This window comes from Synchiropus splendidus, chromosome 8 (genome assembly GCF_027744825.2).
Source record: "Synchiropus splendidus isolate RoL2022-P1 chromosome 8, RoL_Sspl_1.0, whole genome shotgun sequence".
In the NCBI taxonomy this organism is placed as follows: domain Eukaryota; kingdom Metazoa; phylum Chordata; class Actinopteri; order Syngnathiformes; family Callionymidae; genus Synchiropus; species Synchiropus splendidus.
Genome location: NC_071341.1, coordinates 18,518,591 through 18,544,739, shown reverse-complemented (window position 1 = coordinate 18,544,739; position 26,149 = coordinate 18,518,591). Strand labels below are relative to the sequence as shown.

General features: G+C 45.1%; 1 protein-coding gene across 3 annotated transcripts in view; it reads left to right on the top strand.

Annotated features, from left to right (window-relative positions):
* The window catches only part of schip1 (schwannomin interacting protein 1), a 162,715-nt gene that overhangs the window by 114,269 nt on the left and 22,297 nt on the right, over nucleotides 1-26,149 (top strand). The window contains exons 1-2 of one of the 3 annotated variants that reach the window (XM_053872299.1): nucleotides 14,851-15,238; nucleotides 16,989-17,777. In XM_053872299.1, coding sequence (XP_053728274.1) covers nucleotides 15,230-15,238; nucleotides 16,989-17,777 — 798 coding nt within the window. In that variant the 5' untranslated portion in view covers nucleotides 14,851-15,229. Of the gene's footprint in view, nucleotides 1-14,850; nucleotides 15,239-15,646; nucleotides 16,038-16,988; nucleotides 17,778-26,149 lie in introns of those variants that run through there. The other 2 variants (XM_053872298.1, XM_053872297.1) reach the window with 2 other exon arrangements.

Below are 26,149 nucleotides of genomic sequence, written 5' to 3'. Positions count from 1 at the left end.
GGTCCCTAACTGATGCCGGGCCGTAGCATTAGCGCTGCCTGTGAGAGTGTGTCCACGATCAGTGAACCCTAATGGGGACGCAGAAGAGGACGCGCTGCCAATACCAATGTAAATTACTCTTGCTAACCAGGCAGAAAATAGATATGTTTCAAGTGCAACAAGAAAGTCATATTTATCTCTGCATTTATTCTGCTGTTTCCTGCTCCAAGTCTACGTTGCTTGAGTGTTTAGCAACTCTCATGTACAGCTCTTCTGTTTGCCAGCAGCTCTTGACGGCTGTGGTTGGAAAATATCAAATAGTTCTTGCTTGTGCCAGAAAGCTGAGCACTTGTCATCGACATGTGACTCAGGACCTGCTGGATCTGCCAGACAAACCCAGTCAAGTGCAAAACCAATCGAGCTCATTTGTCTGAGCGCAGCAGAGCTCAACAGCGCTTGTGTAATTGTCCTTGCTGTTGTGAGTATTGCTGAGATTTCTGCGTCCCACAGCCACGGAGGCTGTATTTCACAGCCGGTATGGCGTCTATTTCCAGAGTGTCCTTATATATCTAGCAGCATAGCAAGGCCAAGTCGCGATGCATATGAAAAATATAAAGCCTGATGGCATTTATGAGCAGTAAGCTGCTGTCCCTCATCTGCTGTGGATGAACTGATGTGTTTCGCAGTCAGCAAGATTGTCGCCTGTGACGTGCAGGACTCTTAAGGGAACTTCGGTTCAGGGTGAGGAAGCAAAACAAGAACAGTGTGGTCGATCCATTGATTTCAATTAAAACACTCAGCGTGGGAGCGAACCTGAGTTTATAGGACGCTACGTCAGATCCGTGGGCTGCATAATATCTCTGCTCTGCGTTGTCGCGTCTTTCATTCCCTTTGCCCTTTTGACCAAAGAGCCTATGTAATTAAAATGTTAATGAGTTGGATCAGTTTAATAATGTCACCAGAGTGAGACTCATCAATCACCCCTTTATATCGAACACCTTAATGCTGACGCGAACCCCGTCACCATGCAGTTAGGGTCGCTTGGCTCCCTGGTTTCAACGCAGCACTTTCTCTTCAAGTTTTGACGCGGAAAAGTTTCAGGGATCCTCAAAATGATCAGTCGCTCTCCAGACTAAACCGCTGCTGCCTCTAGAATAAAGCTCCAGAGGTAATCCTCTGTGCTTCTTCTCTTCGACTGGCTGTCATTTTTTCCTTTCTTTTTTGTCGATCCACCAAGGTCTCTGGAGTCAGACGTGCTTCGACAGATGCTTAGATTGCACTCAGCCTTGTGATACCAGTTTTTGTCACCACGGCATTTCTTACGTTGCCATTTTCTTTCATAGCTTGAAAAGCAAGTATCTTAGAAGATGCCGTTTTCTTGTGTAAAATATTCTTTTTTTTTGTAAGTGAAATGTGTTATTGCATTCATTTATTCACCTCACATTTCTCTGCAATAGTGCTGTTATTTCACTTTGACCCAGCCTGCTGAGACTTGAGATCAGAGTCAGGTCCAAGACAAGACTGGGACCGGTGTCTGAGACCGAGACAAGACCGCACACTCACACACACTGATGCACTGCATCAGTTTTGGATTGGGTTTTTTTTGCCAAAAGTTTAAGTAAGTGTTATTTTCGTTCAGGTGTGAGGGAAGTTTATGACATCCAAACAGTGTTGGTTTCTACCATTCCCATATGGGGGTCAGCCTCTTGATCACGCTCCTCATCCAGTCCTCCATGAACCTCATTGGCTGTTAGCCTCTTCCTCCGTGCTGCAGCTCAGGTTGGGAACTTTAAACTGCTGTCAACAGGGCTGTTTTTGTCATCAATAATAAGTACAAATCAGTTGACATAATACTCGATTGAAAAGGTTAACAACTGTCCACCGACAACCAAAAGCACAAGTTCATTGTAATTTACATTTCTTTGTGGTTTTACTATTTGAATCACGTGCTAATACTTTAATAAGATGGTGTTAAATAATTTATAAATTACTTAAAATGTCATTTCCGGGCTATAAGCCGCTCCATCTCCTGGAGGTTTGGAATCGAGAAGCAGCCGCTGACACCGGCAGTGGTGTTGGAACTTTGGGCACACAGGCGAAAACAGCGCATTTTGATCACATTCATGTGAATAAAAGAGGTGCGCGCTGTCTCCGGACAAAGTGTGTTCGGCTCAAAAGCCCGACGTGAACACAAGCGAGACAGGTTTTGGCCACGGACTTGATCCCGGCTGGAGAGCTGCACCTTGTCAAGGGGTGAGTTTCGAGGGGAGAGGCGACTAGGCCGGAAACTACGTAAGTTTGATGAATGCCGGGCAGTATAGGGTGTGATCGCTGTCTGGGTGGACAACATCGTTCAGAAGCAACTTCCCTGAACACTGAGGTGTGCAGCCGGGAGCTGCTGGAGACTGGCGCTGCAGTGGAGCGCAGTGGTCCGGGACTGGAAGATCACCAGACTATTCATTGATCATCTCTGACGTCTGGATCTGTACGCCAGTGATTAAAACCTTCTCGATTGTCAGTAATCTCTCTCACTGTGTTCAGCGTGTTGTGAGAGCAGCGTGGATCCATCAAAACGCTCTGTATTACGCAGCTTGTTTCCGCTATTTTCTTACTCTTGATGCTGGACCCTGTTGTCAAAACAAGTTTGGAAAAGCGTTTCTAAGCCGGTGCACCACTGACCTAGCCACAGCGCAGACAGCACCAACCTGAACCTGCGGCTTATATCGTGTGGCTTATGTAGGAACAAGATCTATTTTCCTTCTTAAAGTAAGTGGGTGCGGCTAATATTGCGGTGCGCTCTATAGTCTGGAAATTACGGTAATGTAACTGTTTATGCCTGTGAGTAGTGAGACAGGGAGGTTGTTGTCACGAAAGGCGGCGTCACATCACCACTGTCGTTTTCACTGTGTATGCTCTTCCGTCACAAGCAGATGACCCGCCGATAAATCACAGGTCTCCGAACAGACTTGACTTTTAAAAATGGAGCCGTAGCTCGTGCCACCACCAAGTCATTTCAGGTGCCTTTATTGGTTTGGACGGCGGAACAGAGCCAAAGTGAATTTTCAGCGCAGACCGGCTGATGATCCCAGAAGTCATTTGGCTTGACGTCTCTCCCTGTCCCTCATACATTTTGTTCATACTTAGATGGAAGCTTGATGAAGCTCATATGTCTTCTCAAATTCAGCCACTCCCAGAATGTCTGCTCAGGATTACTCTGCAAACCGTCCGCCCCTCGTCTCGACACACTAAACGCCGGGTGACTTCCACTTATCATTACATTTAGCGCTGTTGCTTTTTGGGACTGCTTCCTGCAGCTGACTGCTCGCTTCCCTGTAGGTAACTTGGTCGACTTGTCATCCTAGTTTTTGTCCTGACGTCCCCCTGGGAACCCGACCTGCTTTCGGTATCTACTTTTGGATCCTTTGTTTTGCTCACTTGGGCTGCTCTTGTTGCTCCCTAAAGGTTTCCTCAACTGCGGCGGTCTTTTCCTGTCGTCGTCCTATGTTTTGTTACTTATAGATCAATAAAGATGCCCAGCATTGCAAGGCTCTATCTCGCTGTGGTTTTTGGGTCCCGACCTGTCACACAAGCAATTTAATGCTACCGGCATGTCGCTCACTAAATCACTAGCCATCCCACACTGCAACTGTTTTAGAGGTTAGGAGACAGAAGCCCAGCATTACTGAGAGCACTGGTGTGATGAAAATGCATAAATAAATGAGTTGCACCGTCATAGTTCCCAGAAGCAGCAATAATAAAATAATACTTTGTTGTTACTCCTCATTATCTTTCATCTTTTACGAGTGGATGGCGTGGTTCATCTTTATCTTGCAATCCAATTTCTATTTCCTCTCAGGCCTCGCTGGAGTCGGGCCGCCATTACTCACCTGATTTACTGTCACCAGTGCATATTTGCAAGTCGTGTGGTTGACTTGGAGCAATGTCTGGGTTTGATATTAAATGATGCTGGTGGTTAGCCAGTGAGTGATTTACTGCTCACGTGGCGGGTGTTTGTCTCCATGTTTGGGACTTGTCTGATGCAGTTTTGCAGGATTCCAGCCATACAGCAGCCTGCATCCATTTCAAATTAGCGGCTGATCGATAGTTGTGGTAGCCATGTTGGAGCAGGGGAACGGTGACATTTCAGCGGACAGGGATTACTCTGTTGACCTTATTGTTGTGATTAAAATTCAGTCCAGTACTCCCATGAGTGACCTCACGCCGAGGTGCTGGAGGCTGTTGAAAAGCCATGTCATCGTTGCCTTTTCTTCTGCGGTGAAAAATCCCCCAAAAACACCCGTAATTCAATTCTTTGTTTCAGTCTTTTCTTTGCTAAACTCATTGCTACAGCAATGGCAGCTCTTAGATTCAAATTATTGCTACATCCATCTTTTTGCTTTTACTTAACTTCCAATTTACTCTGTACAAGATTTTCAATTTATGGCATGGCTTCCTCTGGCTAATGTGAGTCTGCTACCTGCAGTGCGCACACACACACTCACACACAAGCATGTGAGGTTAAAGAGAACCAAATCTCCATTGAACCTTGTTTCTGGTGGTTTTAAAGAAATGTCTTCAAATTCATAAAGTGAATGTACTTGGTAGTGTAGTACACAAGAGACCATGTTGGGACCAGGGTGAATTGAAATTCTTCCCTTGATCCACAATATTAACTCTCAACCTTAGCCCCCAAAACCAAGTGTTAAGGCCGATGTGTGACTCAGACATGGGACAGCCCTTAAATGCAGATACGACCTCAGACTGCGAGGGGCAGCATTGCGCAGAAATAATCCATATATCCATAAACCACACTTTCCACCATCGCCATGATGATGGTCAGAACCGGCTGTACTTGATGTTTGACACCATGGACAACAAACAAATGGTCAAATAAAGAGGAAATGTATGAGACATGGATCAGAAAATGAAAATTATTTTGACTTGTGTTGAATCGCTCCTGTTTGGTGAGCAGCCAACCAGGTAGTGAGCCAGGGAGTCGGTGCTGTCGCCACTGAAGTGTATAGCTTGTTTCACCTCTGCAGCACATTTGTTGAAACACACTTTCTATTACATTGCTTTGTTGATTTGAAGTGAAAGACACCTTTCAGACCTGCTTTTGGTAGTGTTTCATTGAGTGACACACATTACTGGTCTGACACAACCAGTTATAAACACCGGCAGTAACTAACGCTGCAACTGCGGAAGTTGACATTAGCCTGGTCATATTATACCATTAACTGCATAAGCCATAGTCATATAGGTTTGTAACGTGACAGAATTACCACCTAGAAAAATGAGCATTTTGTAATGGTGACTAACTTAAACAGAAGCTAAATGGCTTGCCCGCACCAGCCGCTACTGACAGAACTTCGGAAAATAAAAGTAATTGTGATGCAACAATGAGGTAAATAATCCATAAAATGGGCGGCAAGTAAGGTAATACAATGGATTTTTTATAATTTTGTCTCCATTGACAAAGAAAATACATTCGTAGTTGGCTTTCCTCGCCACTTTGGATGTAATATTTTATAGGCTGAAAGGACTCTGGGTATACCTCCATCCTCAATGAAGGCAAATACTGAGGAAGATACTGTCCTGAAACTTGCTCCTCAACTTAACTTCCTAAGAATCAGTACATTCGCGCACATTTCTGAGGGTAAGGACGGAGGGTGAGGACCAAGGAAGGAGTTGGAATTCACCGCAAGACTGAGACTCCAAACATTGCATTGTCTCTAAGATCGGTCCACAAGCGATCGCAACTTCTTCCAGCTTGACTTTCCATCACTTCAATTTCTTGTTTTTAAAAAAATCACTCAGTACTCCAAATGTTGCACAAAACAGCTTTCAGTTGATTCAATCCTCTGCTCCGTTTGGGCTTGTCCAATACGTCCACAGTCAAATGATAAATTGGACAACAAAGTTGTTTGTTATATCACTGGGATCACTTCCAAAGCCATTATTCTTTACGAAGTGGTTGCTGTTATGCTCACTGCTGTATTTTTGATCTGCAACCTGAGGCCGTTGCTTAATTGTTTTGTTTGCATGACTGTATACTGACTCTCCAGATGGGGAGCATCCAGTCCAGGTATGTTTGGCAACAGACAGAATTGTGTTCCGTTGAATTTAAGAGTGATTTTGATCATTTCCTACTTTTCTACATCCACCACCTTGGTCCAATATTTGTGTTTAAATGAAAAATATATAGGGTTTTTTTTGTTTTTGTTTTTTTTTGTGAATTTCTCATTAGCGTTGCTCTGGAAGTTGCATGCATATATGTGAGCTCTACTGGCACATTAATAGCTGTGTGATGTAAAATGGACCAGCAGCAAGCGGCAAAAGAGCAGGATGGCAATTTAGTTCAGGTTCCAGTGAAGGGGAAGGGAGTCAGTTGGTTTAGGAAGAAATCCAAATCTGTCACACCTGTTTGAAGTGAGTGCTGTTTATCTCGCTCACAGAGCAGCGAGCTCTTTACTGTGGAGGAGAGGAGAGTGTGCAGGGAGCGGATAATGGCTTATAATGGCTGGAGTTGTGAGAGAGGAGGACAGCTGTGGCACCATGGCAGTAAAAATGGGGATGGAGTGGTAGGGAGTTCGATGGCACCAGGGAATCATTTTGAGGGTGAGAATTCCTCGCTAGCCTTCACCGCTGCCACTTTAGCAATAAGGTATAGGAGGAGGTGAAAGACGGGAGGCAGATGAGGAGAGAAATATGATGAAGGGGAAACTGACAGATTTATGAGAGCAAAGTGGTCTGAAAGCCTCCCACATCCTTCCCCTTCCCAGGATAGGTTCCTCTGGATCTTAGCGTCCATTAAAACGGCAGTGTGTGTCCTGGTGTTGTCCTTATACCTCCTACCTTATTCCACCCTCCTACACAACATGCTGCATTAGTCGGGACATTTGCTTTATGAGAACAATTCAATGTAAATACAGGCAGTGAGAACTTTTACGAAACAATTTGCAACGCAAGGGTTTCATTTCCGGACCATACGTTAAGAAGAGTGTTGCTGATTTCTGCATTCATTTTTCATGTCTGAAAGTGATGGTGATTCGATGCCCTCCTGCTTATTTAGCCTCCAAGCCTCTTTGGCAGTTATCTTTGGTGCTGCACTGAACATCAGCACGTAGAGCCTAGAGCAGAGAGATGAAGAGAGGCGATGAATCCAGAATATAAAAGTAGGAATGAGAAGAAGGAGAGAGGAACTGGGCCAGTGGGAAAAAAAATAGCTGGAAGTGGAAAAAAAAAAAACAAGAAACACGTGAGCTATAATTGGAAAAGCTGATCAGTGAGATGGCAGGTGAATCATGTGACTACTCACGTCGGGTTATGGCTTCAACAGAAGAATTGTTCTTTATTATTTGAAGCTGTTTGCCTCAAAAGATGCCAGAGAGTTGTGTTCATGTTTTATGGGTTGCAGCATGGTGGCTTTGGAGGGGTCTGTAGCCTCCTTGATAAAACTTCCAACATGGCACACTCAGGATTCAGGACCGCCGGTGGGACCTGGAAAAGTGAGGGTGGAATGCAGGGCATTTTAAAAACATGTAATCCTGCGTGCAGTGCTGAACCCTGTTGAGTTTGGAGCATCACCGCCTGTGTTCTGTCAGTTTTCTTTTGGGGCTAAATTGTCAATGTATGAGATGTTGAGTGAAAGAGGTGAAAAAGGTGGTGGTAGCTTGAGATCGACGTCTGTTGTGAGTGTGAATTCTCAACTCCCTTGATAAATCACTTTTGTTTTTCTGCATGTAAAATGAGTTGTCATATAGCTTCATACACACAAAGTAAACATTTTCGAATCGAAAATTCTAGTCATCTTCATAGTCTCATCATGAACACCCTGCTCCCCAATGAGGTCACACGACGGTCACATTTCGCTGGGACAGAAGAAGGAGGGTGAGATTGTCTGATTCCACTACCCTGAATAGGACCAAGCGCTGGTTAACTAACAATGTATGCATCATTTGACCAATCGTGTTTTACATCAGTCGTATGTTGGAGACACTATATCCACAATAGTGTCCCTGCACCTGCATTAGAATGCAGCCTTGTTTGGCGGGGATCGAGTGTCGTTCATGTTTGTAGACCATATGGCTCCCTGCTGGAGGAAGGTGAGATACAGTGGAAGCTCCTGCTGCCAACATATGGAATTAGATGAAATAGAAATTAGGTGACAATTCAATTAGCTCCGTGGCAAATTCAATTTTGGTTTAAATTAAAAAATAAAGAACGATATCAGATTACAGGGTTGACAGGATTCGCTTGTTGCTTTGATTCAATATCTTCTCGGAGGCTTGAATCACACCATTAAGTTCCTGCCTCATTCCATTCAGAGGGTTAGAAGAACGGATGAGTTGACGTCATTGCACATCACACAGGACAATATGATGGTAGGAATACAACAAGTTTGGGATATGAAACAGCTGGATTGAGGATGCTGTTGTTATTGTGGAGGAAAGATGAGCTCTCAGTGTATCCGACATGGAAGCTGAGGCCTCTCACGACAGGCAGGACAGGATCAATAATTGATCCAGACACTGTTCCACCACCTGCAGGGCGTCCTCGGAGACACACACACACACACGCATATAATGATCCTTGTAGCTTTCACCATCTATGTCAAATGTCAAATTCAGCTTTGATATCCAAATCTCTGTGGCAATTCCTGGTCCAACCGTGTTCAGATGCAGCAGACCTCAGCTGCAGGTGGGTTCTTAAAGCAGCAGGAGGATCTGTCTCTGGCCTCAAAACCTCAAGCTGTAATCTCATCAAAAGTATGGGCGCCTTCGCCACCAACTTGGGGAATGTTCTGTTTTTTTTGTGGGTTTTTTTTTATCGGGTTTGTGGTTCAATACTGCCCTGAAATGAACTTACGTTGCACTTCCTGTGCTTTCAGGATGATTAGAGCAGCAGCAGGTAGGATTCTTGCATAAAACAACAGGGAAGTGATCCAATTTGGTGAGGGCAATAAATTTTGTGGACATCTGCCCACTGCAAAGCACAAAGTTGGCCAGAGTGCTGACAGGGCACAGAAACTGCCATGGAGCGGCGCCAGACGATCGGGGGATGGAGACTTGAGTTACTGTGAGGGACTGGCTGCTCACAGCAGTTCAGGGTTTATCAAAGAAGATATAATCATAAATATCAAATTATTATCATAGCTTTAACCGACCGTAAGTTTCCAACTATAGAGAGCACCAGGATATTAGCCGCGCCCCATAAATTTAAGCAGGAAAATAGATCTTGTTCATGCATGAGTCGCACCATTCTATCAGCCGCGGGTGCAGCGGTGCTGTCTGCACCGTAGACAGGTCTGTGGTGCACCCGGCTTAAACGTGCATGAGCATCACTTCTAAAGTAGTTTGGAAAATGGGCTTCAGCATGGAGACAAACTGGGCAATGTTCTGAACTCCTCATATGTTTTATTGACATTAAAGTGCTGAAAATGCGCTGTTTTCCCCCGCGTTTCACGAGACATCACAGTTCCGACACCACAGCCGGTCTCAGCTGCTGCTTCTCATCTGCAGTCCTGCTGGAGATCGGCCCTGTGGGCGGAGCTGCGGACATGCAGGTGAAAGCAGCACATTTTGAGCACTTCAAGGTCAATAAAACACCTGTGATGTCATCAGTCTGATGTGACCGAGGCTCAATATTTTGGCAGCATGATGCTCTTTTGCCTGTAAAAACCCATATATTATATATAGCCACAGGGTTCAGACTGCGACAAGAAATTATCGTAATTGAATGTCTACAGATATTTGGTAACTTTGCATTAAACGGGTTTCTTTTGGAGATGCAACTTTAACACATGAATAACAATTAACAGATAAAGTCAAAACCTTTAAGGAATGTGGTGCATCAATTTCATGAACTACTCTTGATACAACTTTATCCTCATTGGAATTTTTAACTCACAGCTACTGTCAGGTCAGGTTTGTGACCCAGCACTGTCACAGTTGGTGGGATCCTCACTGACCTTGGCAATAAAGCTGATTCTGATTCTGATCAGTATGAATACATTCTGGAGTTAAACTAATCCAAAACTGCTGGGTTTGGTCCCTGAAGTGGACTCAGGAGCTGCTTCAGTGGCTTGCTTTTTCATCATTCAGAAAGGGTGTGCCTTTATTTCCTGTTCTATTGTGTTGGAAGTCGGGCTGCATTTTCTGTCTTGAACATACAGTCAAATGAAGTTCCGTTTTTCTCCTTGATTTGCCTCGCAGCTTGTCGTTTATGATGATGGCGGGTCTCAAAGCCATTTGAATGAGCTCCCTCTCAGCTGAATATAGCTGCTGTTTGTGCTGCACTTGTCTCTAATGCTGTCACCCTCATCAGCACAAGTGCGGCGGTAATCACTCTGATTTTTGTTTTGATTGTGATTTTTATCTTCCTCCTCCCACTCCATTATACTTCCCGGTCATCTGTGTTTTTGTGTCTCTATGTGCCTGTTTGTTCTCCACAGTACTGCGGCGTTCTTGACTGGATGGAGAAGGGAAAACCTGTGCGCAGAAGTGCAGACTGAAGCACTATATGACTCCACTTTCAATAGCTATGATTGTACGTTGGACTGAGTGTTGTTCTCATTTCACAGTTGGTTAGCAGCTGAAATTGTGGACTGGATGTACAGTGTTCAAGATGGATGAATGACAGGCAGGTATTAGTGTTGCAGGGCACTGAGAGCACGGCCTGTAAAGCATACAGCAGCAGTTCATTTAAACAAGTTTGCTGTCAGTCACTGATGCACAGGTGTCTGCGGATTATTAAGAAAAAAATAGTGGTCGGACTTTAGCGAGTTAAAAGTAAAAAAAAGTGTGAAAATTTTAATTTAATTTAATTTAATTTTGGTAAGTGCAGGAGTTTCTGGTCCACTGATCTCACTGATGCACAAGACATGTGGCAGCTAGGATGATAACAACGACAACAATCATGGAGGAATCCCTGAACAAAAGCAAACAAAAGCAGAGAGTTTGCTTTTGTTCAGGGATGTTTGAACACAATGGCCAGGGATTCCACTACTCTGAATGTACTTGAGATTCTTATAAAATTTTCAAGACATTAAAAGAGCTTTAGTTTAAATAAGGTGATATAAAAACTTGAATATAGCCACCATCGTGATTTATTGTGCACTGATGCAAATTTGTTATTTAAATGTATGGGTCCACCATTTGATTCAATAATACACCAAATTCATTCCAATTTTTCTGATGAAAAATGTGGCTTCTTGTGGCAAATATTCTTAGACCATTAAACTGCGAGTAATTGAGATAATTAATCACAAATTCTCTAATTAATGAATGTAATTTTTTTCATCGAATCCCACCCCTGAAAAAACGTCTCCTTTGCGAACCTCTTCTTGAGGGATCTACTGATTTGAAATGGAGTCCATCGTTGCTGTGTTTGAGGAAAAGATTGATGGCTAGTTTCAGTGACTTGACCACCCATTCCCTTCTAAAAAGGCAGGTCAGTGGGCCGGTCAAGGGTTCACCCTCTATTCTGGTCCTCTGACACTTCGATTTATCATCAGCATGTCGGGCTGGTAGCGCCGCTCCTGTGTTTCGACAGCTGCTTTTTATAACAGCTTTATCGTCGCAAAGGGCAAACATTCTTAAAAGTCATTGTCTTTAACTGCTTAGGTTGGAATCCCTTTCCAAGGCACTGACATGAATATTCATGGCAATCCTTCCACCTTCTCTTGTGTCTCCTGCTTTACATTCATAGGCAAGCAGACACTGGACCATCTGAGCATTGTCTCCTCCTATATATGATGGTCCCAGAATGGCAGATTAAAGAAGCATCTGACCATATCATTCTGTTTTACAATGGACCTCCACTCTGTCAGTTATTCCCAAATAGGCATTAGTTCCTTCTTTAAAGGGACTGAAAAGTAGTTTCCCCTCGAACAGCGATAAGCTGCACCACTATATGTTCCAGCTTGACGTAGAACATGACTGTTTGAAATGCTGTTTCAAGGCAATTAAGGGAAAGGCAGTGTTGGTCTTAATGTCAAGGCTGTGACCTTTTTGCATAGAGAGCTAGATTAAACACAATATTTAACTGCATTTAGCTTGATGGCGCCATCTTGCCAGTTAGTTTTGAAAATGGGCTCCAGAATGGAGACGGAATCATGAAACAAACTGGCCAAACTTGAATCATGAACTCCGCACATCTTTTATTGACATCACACGCGCACCATCACCCGTGTGTCCCAAGTTCCGACACCACAGCCGGTCTCAGCTGCTGCTTCTCTTATATAGTTTGTACGGCTCTATGGGCGGAGCTGCGCACACGTGGGTGAGAACAGCGCATTTTGAGGTCGCTGAAACGCCTGTGGTGTCATAGGTTTGATGTGAGGAGGCTCAATATTTTGGCAGCATGATGTGCTCTTTTGCCCGTCTTTGTATAAGGTGCAGGGGTCAGACCGCAAAAAATAAATAAATAAACAGCGGCTTATAGTCCTGAAGTTATGGTAGTGTTATGCCAATTTGAAGAAGCCATAACAGCATTACTAGAAGACAAATATGTATGAGAATAAATGTACCATAAATAAAACTGTGGTTTCTGGTTCTTCACTGACCTAATAACTCTCTGAAGTAGGTCAGAGTCAGAGAGTTTTAATGTTTGATGTTATTGTTAAAGAAGACAGAAAGCAGTCTTCTGCCTCCATCTGCAGCTCCAGTCTCGTACCTCAGTCAGTTAATGTGGTGGGGGTTTTTTATAGGTTCTCAAGGTGAGGGGAAGTGAAGCAGGAAAGACCTGCGGGAATGCACCCAAACTCACTTTTGGTGTGGAGTTTTTCCTCAGCGATCAGCGGAAGGTTAACAGCAAGATGACATGAAATGCGGGAGATGCTTTCTCAATTGACCGAGGTCTCCTAATTTCCCATTGCACGCACTGATTCCTGAGTAAAGCTGTGCACTAGAGCAGGTAGTTGCTCTGTTTTGGTGAAATCTCTCAATGATTTCAGTCGCAGTCTGCATCCAGTGTCAAGACGGTCCCTGTCTTCTGCCAACACCTGTGCAGAACTAGACCTAAGGTCACCAGTTTGACTTCCTTCTTCCAGTTGTTACTTATGATTCTGTCTAATTTACATCCACTGAGATGATTATTAGACCAGCAGATTCTTATTCTTCATTATCTTATATTGTCCTCAAAAAAGTGGCACCACAGGAGTGAACACTGAGTTCCGAAGTCTTTGTCTGCAATGTCGGAGTGGCTCTGTTAGCAAAGTAAGATGAGTTTTGTCTCCTTAACTCTTGGATTTCGCCCACCTCCATCTGCTTCCTCCAACATCAAAATCATGCAGTTTACTTTTACAGGACAGTTGCTGTGCCTGACCAATGTTTGCAGAATGTTTGGAATGGAGTCAGAGCAGTGGTAGGGAACAGACTGGTACCACCGCTACCACTTGCTCTCTGTCTGTGTGAGGAGAAGCACAGCCAGCGGTCTTTGATCTGCATCTGCTATTATATTGATGAGTTCGGTTTGTTGCCATTATAGATTCTGTGAACCGCCGCTATCCTTCAAACAACCCCAAATCTGGGCTCAACTGCTGAGTTCAGTGGCTCTGTGCTGAACGCCTGCTCCCAAATGTTTGATGCATCACTTCAGAGTTGGAATTAAATGTAAAATAAAGCTCCTCCCACGGGTTTATCAGCCACATTCAACTTGATCTCCGTTTAAGCGAATGGAAATTACCAGCTGCTCCCAGATAAAACATAAAGTGCGACATGAAGATGTCATGACATGATGGCGTTAACGCCGCTTCAGCTTTGACACTGCAGCTGCCATCTGCTGAAGTCTAAGTGTGTGTGTGTGTGAGAGCGGGCGTGAGCTCGTGCGTAAACTCTTAACGCTGCACTTTAATCCGTCATGATCCGCAAGCAGGACTGAAATAAGAAGCGTGCGATGACAGAAAAATAAGCAATGTTTGGAGACTCATTATCAAATTTAAAAGGGAATTCATGATGACACAGGAAGTAAAGCGCTTCCCTCATTCTTTAATGACTACTAAACTGTTGCTACCTCTGATGCTTGTTGGGTGGTGACAGATAAATACTGAATACTGGAGCAGAATGCTCAAACATGTTGGGATAAAAAAAATGAATGGATTCTGATTCTAGGGTTTAGTCACATGGAAAGCTAAGTAAAGTGAAGTACATAAAAGAAATAAATAAAAATATGACTGATTCTTTGTATAAAATACTTAAAATAAAATAAATTCAATTCATATATTGTTTTATTTACTGTATAATCTTTGCTTTAGCTAAGATGCTGCTATTGTTTTAATAATAATAATAATAATAACGAACTATGTATTCGCAATATAATTGTTGTCACAACAGTCTGACAGCTGCAGGAACTTGGCCTTCTTTTTCACAGTGCACCTGTCAGTTTTAGCGTCATGTACCAACACTAGGGGGCAGATTTACCGCACTGAAACACGTGCAAACTCGACACAAGGACGAACTTGTGAGATGATGCCAAATTGAAAAAAAGCCGTTTTATACTTTTCCCTTAGTTCAGTTTAGCTGATCGGTGACAGCAGTGCTTATCTGTTTTGGGGTTTCTGGGTGGCGCAACGTTCATAATTTGTAGAGCTGAATTAAACATCTGCGTGTTGAAACTTTACAAAGTTAAAATATGTATTTCGCAGCTCCGGTAAATGGCTTTCTCCGCCTAATATTTGCAGATCATATCAATGGAGCAGATGGTTAGTCTCCAAATCAGAATCAGAGCGCGTGCTGTTAATTCATCTTTAATAATTCACCTTTGTAGCGCCCTCCCTCCCTCCCTCCTCTCTCGCGCTCTCTCGCTCGCTCTCGCTGTGTCGCTTGCGAGGTCAGTGGGTGCGGGAGGCTGGGCTTCAGTCCTCGTCACTTTCTCCTCGGAGGTGGACCGGCTGAGCGAGACTCGAACCCAGCAGCGGCGCTATCAGCCACTCTGATCTCCGACTTGCGCGTGGCTGCGCAGGCTCGCCGTGGGGGCGCGCTCAACTCCGGTGCTCGCAACTACAATACCGGATTTAAACCTCGTCCTTTCCTGAAAACAGGCTCGATATTTTTTTCTATTTTTCACGCCAAATCACCAACTGTCTCGCCGTCAGAGCCATGAATTACCCACCGGCTTCCTGCCACTGCTCCGGCGAACACACCCGCCCTTAGAATCAAGCCGCTGCTGTGGGAGAAATCCACGGCGTCACAGCTGACTGACAGCCGGGATCCGACTCTTGACAATGTCTTGAGACGCGGACGACAACAAGATGATGACAGTGAGTAACTTGGAGACCAGATGCTGAGCGCACAGTGGGCCTGGTTCTGATGAGGATGACACTATTACTGACGGGAATCCGTCAGCTGTGCCACCACCATCCTCCTCATCATCATCATCACCTGCTTGTGTTCTCTCCTCGTTGGTTTCATTTATTTTGGGCACATGACATCATTCAGCGATGACTTCGCAAATTGAGCGCGTCACTCTATTCACCGTTACTGTGCTCTGGTCCCACTGGGGCGTGGGTCTGTGACACGAGCTAAACCCTCTGTCAGGTTGTGGAGGGGGTGGGGGGTCGCTGCAGCTGTCAATTTGCATGCGTTTGTTTGTGGGTTCCATCCCGCCTGTATGGTCCTCTCTTAATCCCGTAGCGGATCAGCTTTAGCGCTCCAGTCTGCCGTCGCTCTGCGCCTTCCGCTGCTCTCTCTCTCTCAGTCTCTGTCGCTCGCTCTACATCAACAAACACTTGAACTGATTAAAATGACTATGATCGCGCGCGTGTGACCGGCGGCGGCGGCGGTGACATTTGGAATAACCAGCAGACGGGACGACATTTGGGACGGCGCGGATCCGGTGACCGGGATTGAGCGGCAGCAGTCTGGATACTCTGTCCTAACTATAAAGCGCTCGCTCACCGAGTCCAGTTATTTTTACGCTCCAGCCGCGTCCGAAGGGGTCACAGATTCAGAATGAGCGTCTGCTTCTCACGTCGTTGGTGCCGGTGGTGACAGCGAGGTGGCGGGTTGATGAGCGCGTCGGTGAGGTCGTTAACCAGCGAGCTGCCTGGGAGGAATTTGGTTTGTTTGTGTCCTCATTTCGTTGGATTCTGTAAGGACCACTGCTGCAATCGCGTTTAGGAGGCGTTAGGCGTTGACTTCAGGTGTTTTCCTTTCCAGTAAATGGGTGCTGAATTTAATCTCCAGGGTTGAACATTGTCGTTTTTACATAGAAGGATCGCTTGTGGTGCAAAAATGTTAAGCAAAGGACAGTGTTGTTGAGAAAAGCTGATAGATAGAATGACCAATAGATAGATAGATAGATATTTTTAAAGTATGAAAACACAACTATTTAAGTGTACGGCAGCTGCTAGACCCTCATATGGTTTTCAACCTATGATGTCCTTGTTGTTACTGGCCACAAGTCTTATTTTACATAATGTGTATATTTTTTAACCACTTGATGTCAAAACTCTTTATGTGGAAAGCTATCTTTAAGTTTCCGGGTAACCCCCAAGCCAGCTCCTGTTCATTTTAAATGTTACCCCTGGAGAAATCCCCCCGCACTCTGCTTTTCATTTAAAAAAAAAAAAGCCATGAGGCCCGTGGGGAAATGGGGCTGATAACTCTGCTGGAGAGTTCAGGTTTTGTAGAGATTTGTAGATGGTTGTAAACAACATGGACGTTTTCATGGCCTGTGAACTAATCAGACAGCGATTGTGGCACTGCAGGAGCAGGGCCTTCAAGGTTAGACGGCAACTTTGGTATCATCTGTCTTCTGATGAAGTGACAGTGCAGTGTCAGTCAATTTCAACATTGTTTTTGCTGTAGTTAGACCAATCTGCGCTCAAAAATCCAGCCCTCCTCGAACAAAAGCAGGAAGTGGCTTTGCCACCTCGCAGGAAGTTCCTGCGTTTGTGGTTGTCAACTTCAAACCACCAAATAAATAAGCGCTCCACCCTTCTGTTTGTTTTGTGCTCTCTGCTTTCTGACCTGGTCTTGACGCTTCCTGCTCTCCTCTTGTCATTGCAGGATTATAGGGAGGATGGCATGGACCTGGGCAGCGACGCGTCCAGTCGCTCCAGCTCAGAGTCCAACTCCAACAAGGTGACGCCTTGCTCTCCTTCTCCAGACCTGGCCACCTTGGAGGACTACAAATCATCTCCTTCGCTGGACCTAGTCACTTTAGATGACTATGAGGAAGACGAGGACTACCAGGAGTATAAGAAGAAGGTGATGGAGGAGTGGGAGAGCGAGTATGGAGAAGAGTGCCCCTCACCACAGCCGCCGTGTCAGGAGGAAGGCGTTGGCGTGGATGCGGTGGACGATGTCGGTGGAGGCTTCAGGAAGTCGGTGAACAGCCGAAGCCTTGCAGAGGAGTTACAGGATGTGAAGACCATCCCTCCTCTTCCTGCCCCCACCGTGCACATCGCCACCTCCGAAGCTGCCGTCCCGGAGGAACTTAAACAAAACGGAAATGTGATTTTGCCCAGAAACCACCAGCTCCACTCCTCTGTCACAGCCCAGGGCCGTGGAACAGGGACTCGCAAACCCAGACACCGCAGTTCAAGTCAAGGCAGAGGGAGGTGGAACACTGGGGGAGGTGGAAGCGGCGGAGAAGATGGTGGAGGCGGCACTGGGGCAATAGGGCAGCGTGTGGGGAGATACAAAGAGGAAGAGGGCGGCGAGGACGACCCTTTGCCCACCATGGACTGGGCCGCGCTGGAGAGGCACCTGGCTGGCCTGCAGTGCCGAGAACAGGAGAATCAGAACCTCAACCACAATCAGAACTACAACGTGGGAAGAACTAACTACACTTCGGTAAGTCAGCAAAACTTTCATGAGGATGTGACCCGTATTTGCTCTCCCAGGCTCGGGTGGGTCGTTCTGGTCCAGACTTTACCAGTGTCTGACTGATTTCCAGCATGTTGCCTTCTTTAAAGCAAATAATGACGCTGCTAATGTTATGTTAATGCTATTTCTACACTGCTAATGTGACCTGACCCTCATGACAGGAAGGGGAAAGCGAAAAGAATTCTTGCTGCTGTTTTGACCCAACAACTACTGCAAGTCTCATTGGTGAAGACGACTGACAATGTGTACTTACTAGTCTCCTAACTACCAGAAGGTGTCAGTATTGCATTGATATTCTTCTAGCCAAGCGCCTACTTCACTCCCTGCAGTATTGCCTTTGCTTTAAACATATAGATATTTACAATCAAAGCATCAATATTCAGTGGTTTTAAAGATTGTGTTGGTGGTTATTACCACTTTTGCCATAAAAATAAACGCTGCTGCTGTGTCTATTTTGGGAATGTGAAGTTAAATATGTGCATTAAGTAAGGATATAGGGTCTTGGGGGAGGAAGGCATCCTTTGTCCAGACAGACAATGACTGCAGCAAGTGCCCGAGTGGGTGTGTTGGATGTCTTTGTTGGTCAGTCCCAGGGGCCCTTCTGTCTCCCTGAGGCATGTCAGGAATGCAGTGGGTGAACTGGGGGATGAGACAAAGGAAATAGAGAGGAAAGTGCCAGATGATATCTGTAGGATCATGCCGTCGCTGGCTTGTGTGTTTCTGTCAAAGTTCATTAGCTGCTGTCCACCTTAAACGGGAAGGTCATGGCCTCTTGTGCTTTTGTCTGGGAAAGTCTTGGTCTCCCTCCACGAATCTTACATCAAGGAAGTGACCTGGTTTTAAGACGATCTGTTTCCTCCCTGTTATACTCAGCCCTAGCTGACTTTAAACTGATACTGTAAAAGTAAATACTAAAGCTTTTAGTTTACCCTCCGAAGCTCAATATGATGGCAGCAATTCTAGACCATTGTTGTTGGGTATTTAAAGGCTGCTTGTTTAAGAGAGGTTTAGGAGGCCACCTGTCCTTTCAATGTAAAGATGTTTCATGCGGAGACTACTTTTTTCTGCCGCATTGTTCTTATAGTTGGTGTCGATGTAGAACATTGCTGCTCAGGGTAGCTTTTTATTTACCATGACAAAATGGTACGGTATCCTCTAATCAGAATCAGAATCAAATTTATTGCCATGGTCAGTGGGGATCCCACCAACTAGGAAAGTTCTTTGAAATAAAGTGCTGACAAAAAATAAAATAAAATAAAACAACAAAGGCTGATCAGGAATTCAACAGTCTGACGGCCGAGGGGAAGAAGCTGTTCCTGTGACGGGAGGTTCTGGTCTGGATGGACCAGAGCCTCCTGCCAGAGGGAAGAGGAACAAACAGTCCAGCCCAGGGTGAGAAGTCCCCATCCCTCCTTAACTCCTGAACAGATCCCCCAGATACTTAAGTTCCTCTACCTGCAGAAGATGGTCTAACAAAAAACGAAGCATCATACTTGCTTCCTTTCTCTTGTCTATTTAAAGCTCTTTGGTCACATCAGAATGGTTTCATTTGAAGGGCATGAGCAAAAACTACAGCCCTACATTGAACCTGACAGGTGGCTGATGTGGAGGCGGAAGAGTTGACTAGGCTGCAGGGTTGACATGCTGCCAAGCATATGGCTCTTCCAGGTCTCGCACTGTAACTAATGGAGCGGCGGTGAGGGTCTGCTCTTGTGATCTTATTAAACATTTAGACATCCGGTCAGTCGGGTGGGGCCGTCTGTCTTGCCTTGCTGTGGCCCTGGGGGACAGAATTGTTCTCACTTGAATGGAGTGGAAACACTGTTGCCTTCCTTCTTTTGAGCAGACTGGATTAGCAGTGGCGGACAGATCACATTATTGCAGATGAAGTCAATCGCAGGATTGATTTTCTTAAAGGCGCGGTCAACGCTTTGAGGTTGGTAGCAGGTTCCTAACAAACGATGGAGTCGCGTGGCGGCGAGAGCCCCGCAGACTCAGCCAACACTCCCTCTGCTTCACCGTTTGGCTCTCGATACTTGAAATATAAACAATAATATTGATCTCCGGAGTCCGTCTGGACGTGAGGGATGAGGCGAGGCAGGTCCGCGGTTATCTTTGCTAATTCAGTTTGTTTTCGCTCTGCGCAGTCAAACATTCATGCCCAGAGGCGTCTCTTGTGTGGATACACACCCAGAGTCCTTCCCTTAAATTAAAGGCGCAGGTGACTCATGTGTTTGGTCATGTGTTGAGAGACTGACACTAAGAAGCCTCTCAGGAGTGGGAAGGGCATCATGCTACGTACAGTACAGTTCCACGCGTGTGGCATGCTTGTTTTTTTGTGAGGCAATTATTGGTCTGGTATTATGTTTTTACATGCATACAAGTAGAATCGATGGCAGTGTTTTTTACCTCTAATCCTTTTATAAACTATTCACGCTAGTGATTTCCAGATGAACTCTCCCTCATGGTTGAATATTTTCACTGAAACTAGTGGGCAAACTAGATTGATCAAATTCTGAATTGTGCCCTTTCTAGCTAAAGAGCATCTGTTTTTCAAGGTTTGTTGTTCCCTCCCTCCCCTGAAGACAGCAAAAAAACATGAAACAGAACACAGCCAAAACAGAGCACTAGAGAAACGTTGAAGTAGGAGGGAAAGTTTTGACGTTTACTGAACTGGTGAGAATAAAAACGCTGGTTTTTAACCGTGACAAGTAAATCTCTCTCCGTTCTCTTTTCTGTTTATATGGCTAGGAAACCCTGTTCTTGCTCCACGGTTGTCTGAAGTTTCACTGGGTGACTGAAAAGTAGTTTCTTGTTTCAAAATTCATCAAATTTTATTTGAAACGTGGCATAGGCTCATTGACATTTTCAAGTTTTCACCTTGAAAACATAACTTCAAGTCTGAAGTCTTTGGTTTGGTGCAGTAGACTGTTTTCTATGTACCGCAATATCGAAGGTTCGGTTTTCATAGAAGATGCCATTTGGCTTGTATTCTGTGAATGGCTGCATGCCCACTTCCCCTGGTGATGGATGGACCGCCATGGTCTGCAAAAGTGGCCAACCTGTGTCCTGACTTCGGTTGCCGCGATTCCAGGGCAAGTGAAAAAGTTTCTGGAGCGCTTCTCTAGTTCCGTTATTAAAGTGTCGAGTACCAGTATGACTGTGTGATGCGGCATATTTGGTGCACCAGCCAGAAACTGCCACAACAGAGGAGTGTAAAAACAGAACTCAGTAGCGAATGAGAGTGCAGCAGCTGCAGCAGAAGAGGGCTTTTCTGCTGTTTTCAGCCTGTGATTATGATCACCACCCTCCAGCGTAACTACCAGCTCTGCTCAGCCCTCAGACGGTGCCACGTATGTGGAATGCCGACAAAGTGGGGGGAAGAATGGTCAAATAAATCTTGAGTACAGTGGGGTGTTTGGTGTGACGATAAAAATGAGATAAAGTGCTTGGGAATAACAGCCAGGTCTCACAGGCAAACATGGATTTATGTCCGTCCTGCGTGTGACTGGAAGTGGGGATGGTGGTTGAGGCTTAAGGGGGCAGGGCTTTATCCAGGTGTGCCGAGCCCCTCCAGTGCGGTGTCTGGTTCAGACCTACAGGCGATCCATTCTTTCACATCTTTGTGTGTGCATGCGTGAGCACGCTCTTGTGTGCGCGACCATTCGAGCAAAAACACGCCTGGGCTTTTACTCACTGCGGCTCCCTGACACACACACACACACACACAAGTCTGCTTGTGCTCCAGAGTGGAGCAGTCTGGAGACATCCACACGTTATATCAAAGGGATATCACTTTACCTCCTGTGACATTCCTGACAGTTTTTTCAGATGTTTTCTTTTCTTCCTCGGAGTTACTCCATTTAACCCTAACCTTGGATTCCACACAGCAAGCTGGGCGCTTGACACAGGTACAGTCGATCACCTTTCTGAACCAGACTTTATTGTTATGATGCAATGGCCAATCACCAGTATTGCTTTGACTGCGAGACCTCCACGTGTCATTGTGTTTCTCCTGTTCAAAATTCCTGCTTCTTATCTGTTTGTGGGGAGCAGAGCTTTGTGCATCAGTCCTTCGACTGTAGTTGACCCGCTATTAAAAGGCAGTCTCCTGTGACGCACAGTTTCAGGTTATCTTCCTTTATTTGGTGGGAAAATGGATGGTTCCTGAATGACTTTTCAAGCGCCAAGGCTTGTGCACCTCTTTTGAATTTTACATTTGCATGAAGGAGTGTTCTAGTCAGGTGGTGCGTAGTCATTGCACCATTAATGGACTCCGTCCTTTCGCTGAGCTATAAAGCATGTTTAAAAAAAAGTAATTTGAACTTAAGTATTAGTCGAATGATGTTGAAATACTCAACAAATCTTCTGTGGCGTTGAGAGGATAGCAGACCACCATATAAGGGTAGAATCAGCCAAAAAGCTCAGCTTGACATCTTTTGTAAACTTGACTCTGCTGAGTGCCAAATAGTTCCCCTGGACTCTCTCTCGACTCCTCGTCCCTACACGCAGCTCAAACGGGTTCAAACTCAGGCGCAGGTGTGGCGTCTCTTATCTGGTGCCAAAGTACGTCTTAATCAGCTGACTGCTAAGCACCTCAACATCTAAAACACCATACACGGCAACGGTGGAGGGTGTTCGGTTTGCCATGGCTGCCAGGCAGCAGTGTGGGTACAGCTAACAAAAGTGCTGAGAGAGATGCTGTCTTTTTGTGAGTCAGCAAAGCCTGCGGCTACACATTCCGCCACTAAGAGACTGTGTGAGTCAGTCTGACTCCCCCATCTCTGGATCCTTGTCAGAAGATTTGTGGATGAGGCTCCTCCTCTTATGGGGCGTCAGCCACTGGTTATTCGAAAGAGTAAATATTTATTTCAATTCCTCATCGAACATATACACAGCAACGCTCTTTCATCTTAACAGTTAAATGGCATTGAAAACAAAACTCTGTTTGGGTATCTATAACCTCATTAACTCAAGCCAAATCGAATGACATGAAATCTATGATGTAACTTTTTTTTTTTGAGCCATCAGCTTGTAAATTATGCATGGATAGTACCTGCAGTGATGAATAGGTGTTGATAAGCAGCCTGTAATGACTTATCGAAAGCCATGCTATCACGCTTAACAGATTGTTAATGGCTGGTTATTGTTGGCTAGAAACAGCAGCCTCAGAAACGTAGTTTGAGTTTGACAGATGAAAAGATATAGTCGCTCAAGTCTCAGAAGTTTCTTGAGCGTGGAGCTTCTTTCATTGAGCGACCTGGATTCCAGGTACTTTGAGCCTGTACGAGTTAGCCTTCCTAATATAGTGGCAGTAATACTTGGAAAAACTCAATGCCAATGTGTTGTGGCCAGGCAGCCAAGGAGGTCATGCGCTGAAGTGGGGGGTGAGCTTTCCCGTGACCAACCTTAAGGCGCTGTCACAGAGGCACATGTGCATTAAAGGTCAACATAATCCAACAAGAAGTAAGGTGGCAGGTGCCGACTTTATCTGCTAACCAGTTACTTAAAATTCAATGATCGGCTCATTGAACCCTTTTTGAATCCATTGCAGTTTGTGCTTTGTTAAGTGGGGTGCCCCTCTTCTTGAGTAGGGTGTGCATTTAATGTAGATTTTGGGGGGCTTCCACTCATCTCTGCACCCCTACCTCAATCCCCAGCCAACTGTCCCCGTCCTCCGGCAGTTAGGAAGACTTACAGCGCTCTTTCGCCGCCCACCCTCTTTCTTCTCTATGTAAACAATCAAATCAGGCGTGCTGCGAAGGAAATGTGGATTTATGTAACGCTGCCCCCGAACACGAGGCCTCTGTCACCCGGCAGAGCTGCACGACGACCACACTCCACTGGGATCCAGACATTCATGTGGGTATGTTTGGGTGGAGACGACTCGTATAAGTACAGCTCTGCTCCTAATTATAGCCTCTGTGTGGCGGAGGAGAAGAAGTGGGCCCCGCTGTTTGTACTCAGCTAAAAATACTGATAAGATCTCTATCATTTCGTTGTGGCTTTGTGTTTGATTTTTGAGGTGACTGCGCTCATGTCAGTGTGTCTGAGAGGCAGTAGCCTTTTGTTTAAGACACAGGCCATCAGCCATGTCATGCTGGGAGCTTCATCTGTTCTTACAGAGCGGAACATTTTCACCTCGCAGTCTACACTGAAAATAAATCATTCCATCAGATGGAAGAGCTGCAGCATTAAATACTGAGCTGGCAAAATGTTTCCAAAATATTTTTGTGGACTGGTTCTCCAGCCAGGAGGTGACATGAGATGAGTATCCGTCACTGTGTCATCGCTATCAATATTTCAAGTGCTAAAAAAAGCTGAAGAATTGTGTGGGAAAATAAATGTAGGGCTATAATATTGGGTAGAAAACCATAACGTGTAGAAATGAGCGGCGGAGGGCTGCGCTCTCAGAGAGCTTTCAAGTTGTGTGACCAGTTGAGATTGGCTTTTCATTGGCCATCGAGTGACATGCCTCACTGACGGAGCAAAATATTCTGACCTGGGCTTAAGTTCTGACCAACAAAAATCACTTTTGTTAGCCTTTATAGCCTTATAATTATGATGTTCTTGTTGTTTGCATGATGTTGCTTATTTATTAGAGGAGTCCTGATCCGATATTGATATGGGATATTGTTCCGATATCAGCTAATATTGGATTGTATCGGACAAAATCTAAAGCCTCTGATATGTGTGCTACAATAAGCAGTCTATTTTCCACTCAAGCATATTTTTATTGTTGTTTTTTTTAGGTTGTTTTTCAGGGTCTTCTTGAAATAGATATTATAGATATATATGCAGATATTATTTTGCAGGTGAAAGAGTGTGTTGCCAATTGGTTTTCTCATAGCTACTGTTGCTGACTATTCTCGAGTAGTTTGAATTGCATCAATTGACCAAGCCTTTTCTAACATTCCACACCACAAAATAAGTAATAAACACGTGTGATTCATGCTCATGCTGTATCGGATCAATATCAATAATGGCTGATGCTCAAGGCAGCAATATCGGTATTGCATCAGTGGTGGAAACTCAGTGGAAATCGGGCCGTCCCTAATATTCATATATGTACTGTATATGTATTTCTTTCCTTACATGTGATTCCTTGTTCGGATTGTTAAAAAGCAGTCTGAGTCTCAATGACAAAGTTGCTCACCTCCTACTGCTGTGAGCACTACTGTATCTTGACACTGTCTGCTACCCACAGCTGAGAAATGTGGGAGGTATATCTTTCTATTCCTCCTGTTCTAGGAGAGTCTTGTTGGTAAAAACAGCTTTGGGTTAGATTCTGTAATCTCCTTTTGAATCCTTTTGATTTGGAGATACTTGTGACATAAACATGAGTGAAGCGGTAGAGATTTTTTAAATAATAACACTAGCATTAGTTGATCGTAACTCCTGCATTGTTAAAGGTTGAAAACCCAAATCTGCTGGCTGTCCAGACCAAACTTCCATATTTGGAATAATAGTGCCTGACGACTCATGCAGACTGGAATCATCTTTTTTACCATTTTACTGCCTGCCACAAGCCGACTCAGCCCCTGTCACAGTGTCCTGCTCTTGGTTTTGTGGTGATATGCAGTTCTGCTTCATGCTCAGGCCTGTAACCTGCTTAACCAAGGGAAGTGAAGTTAACATTGGGGAAGTGATCAGGAAATCTACAGCCAAACTCTGGCCTATTTAAAAAAAGCAAGATGCATATTATACCACTCTGGTGGAGCCAGCAGGCTCTGCAGATCCTCCACCAAGTGCTCATTAGAACAACTCACACACACACACACACCCAGGGAGCGATGTGGCCTTCCACATCAGTTCCTCCCTGTCAGAGCAAGCTCATTACTGCCAGAATGTAGCCCTCACACTGAGCCAACCTGCTTTGCTATGCAGTGTTTATACACTGGCACAAAATGTCAGCTCTCTAAAAGCATCTGGGCCACCGACTTTCCGCTGAGAGGACTGTCGGAGGCAGATGGAGAGAAAGAGAGCGACGTGGAATACGGTGAAAGAAATGAAAGAGAGGCAAATGCAGTGGCACTAGAAGGACAGCGATAAGCAAGAGCAAGGACAGACTGAGGTGAAGCAGTCGGACTGAGATGAGGCTGCCTCTTTCTTTCAGTCATGTAGTTGGGGGATTTAGTGTTTGGTCACGGCCTAGTATGACTCCTGTGTTCAGGGCAGGACACGCTCGGTTTCTCTCGGCATCATCCGGGCACCATGCTGCAGACCAAACCAGAGTCATTTTCACGGTGGCTGCAGCCATCAGACAGAAGCAGGAGTCACATTGATCCACGTTCAGGTCGTTTAACGGAAGAGTGGTGTTATCGGGGAAAAGCAACATC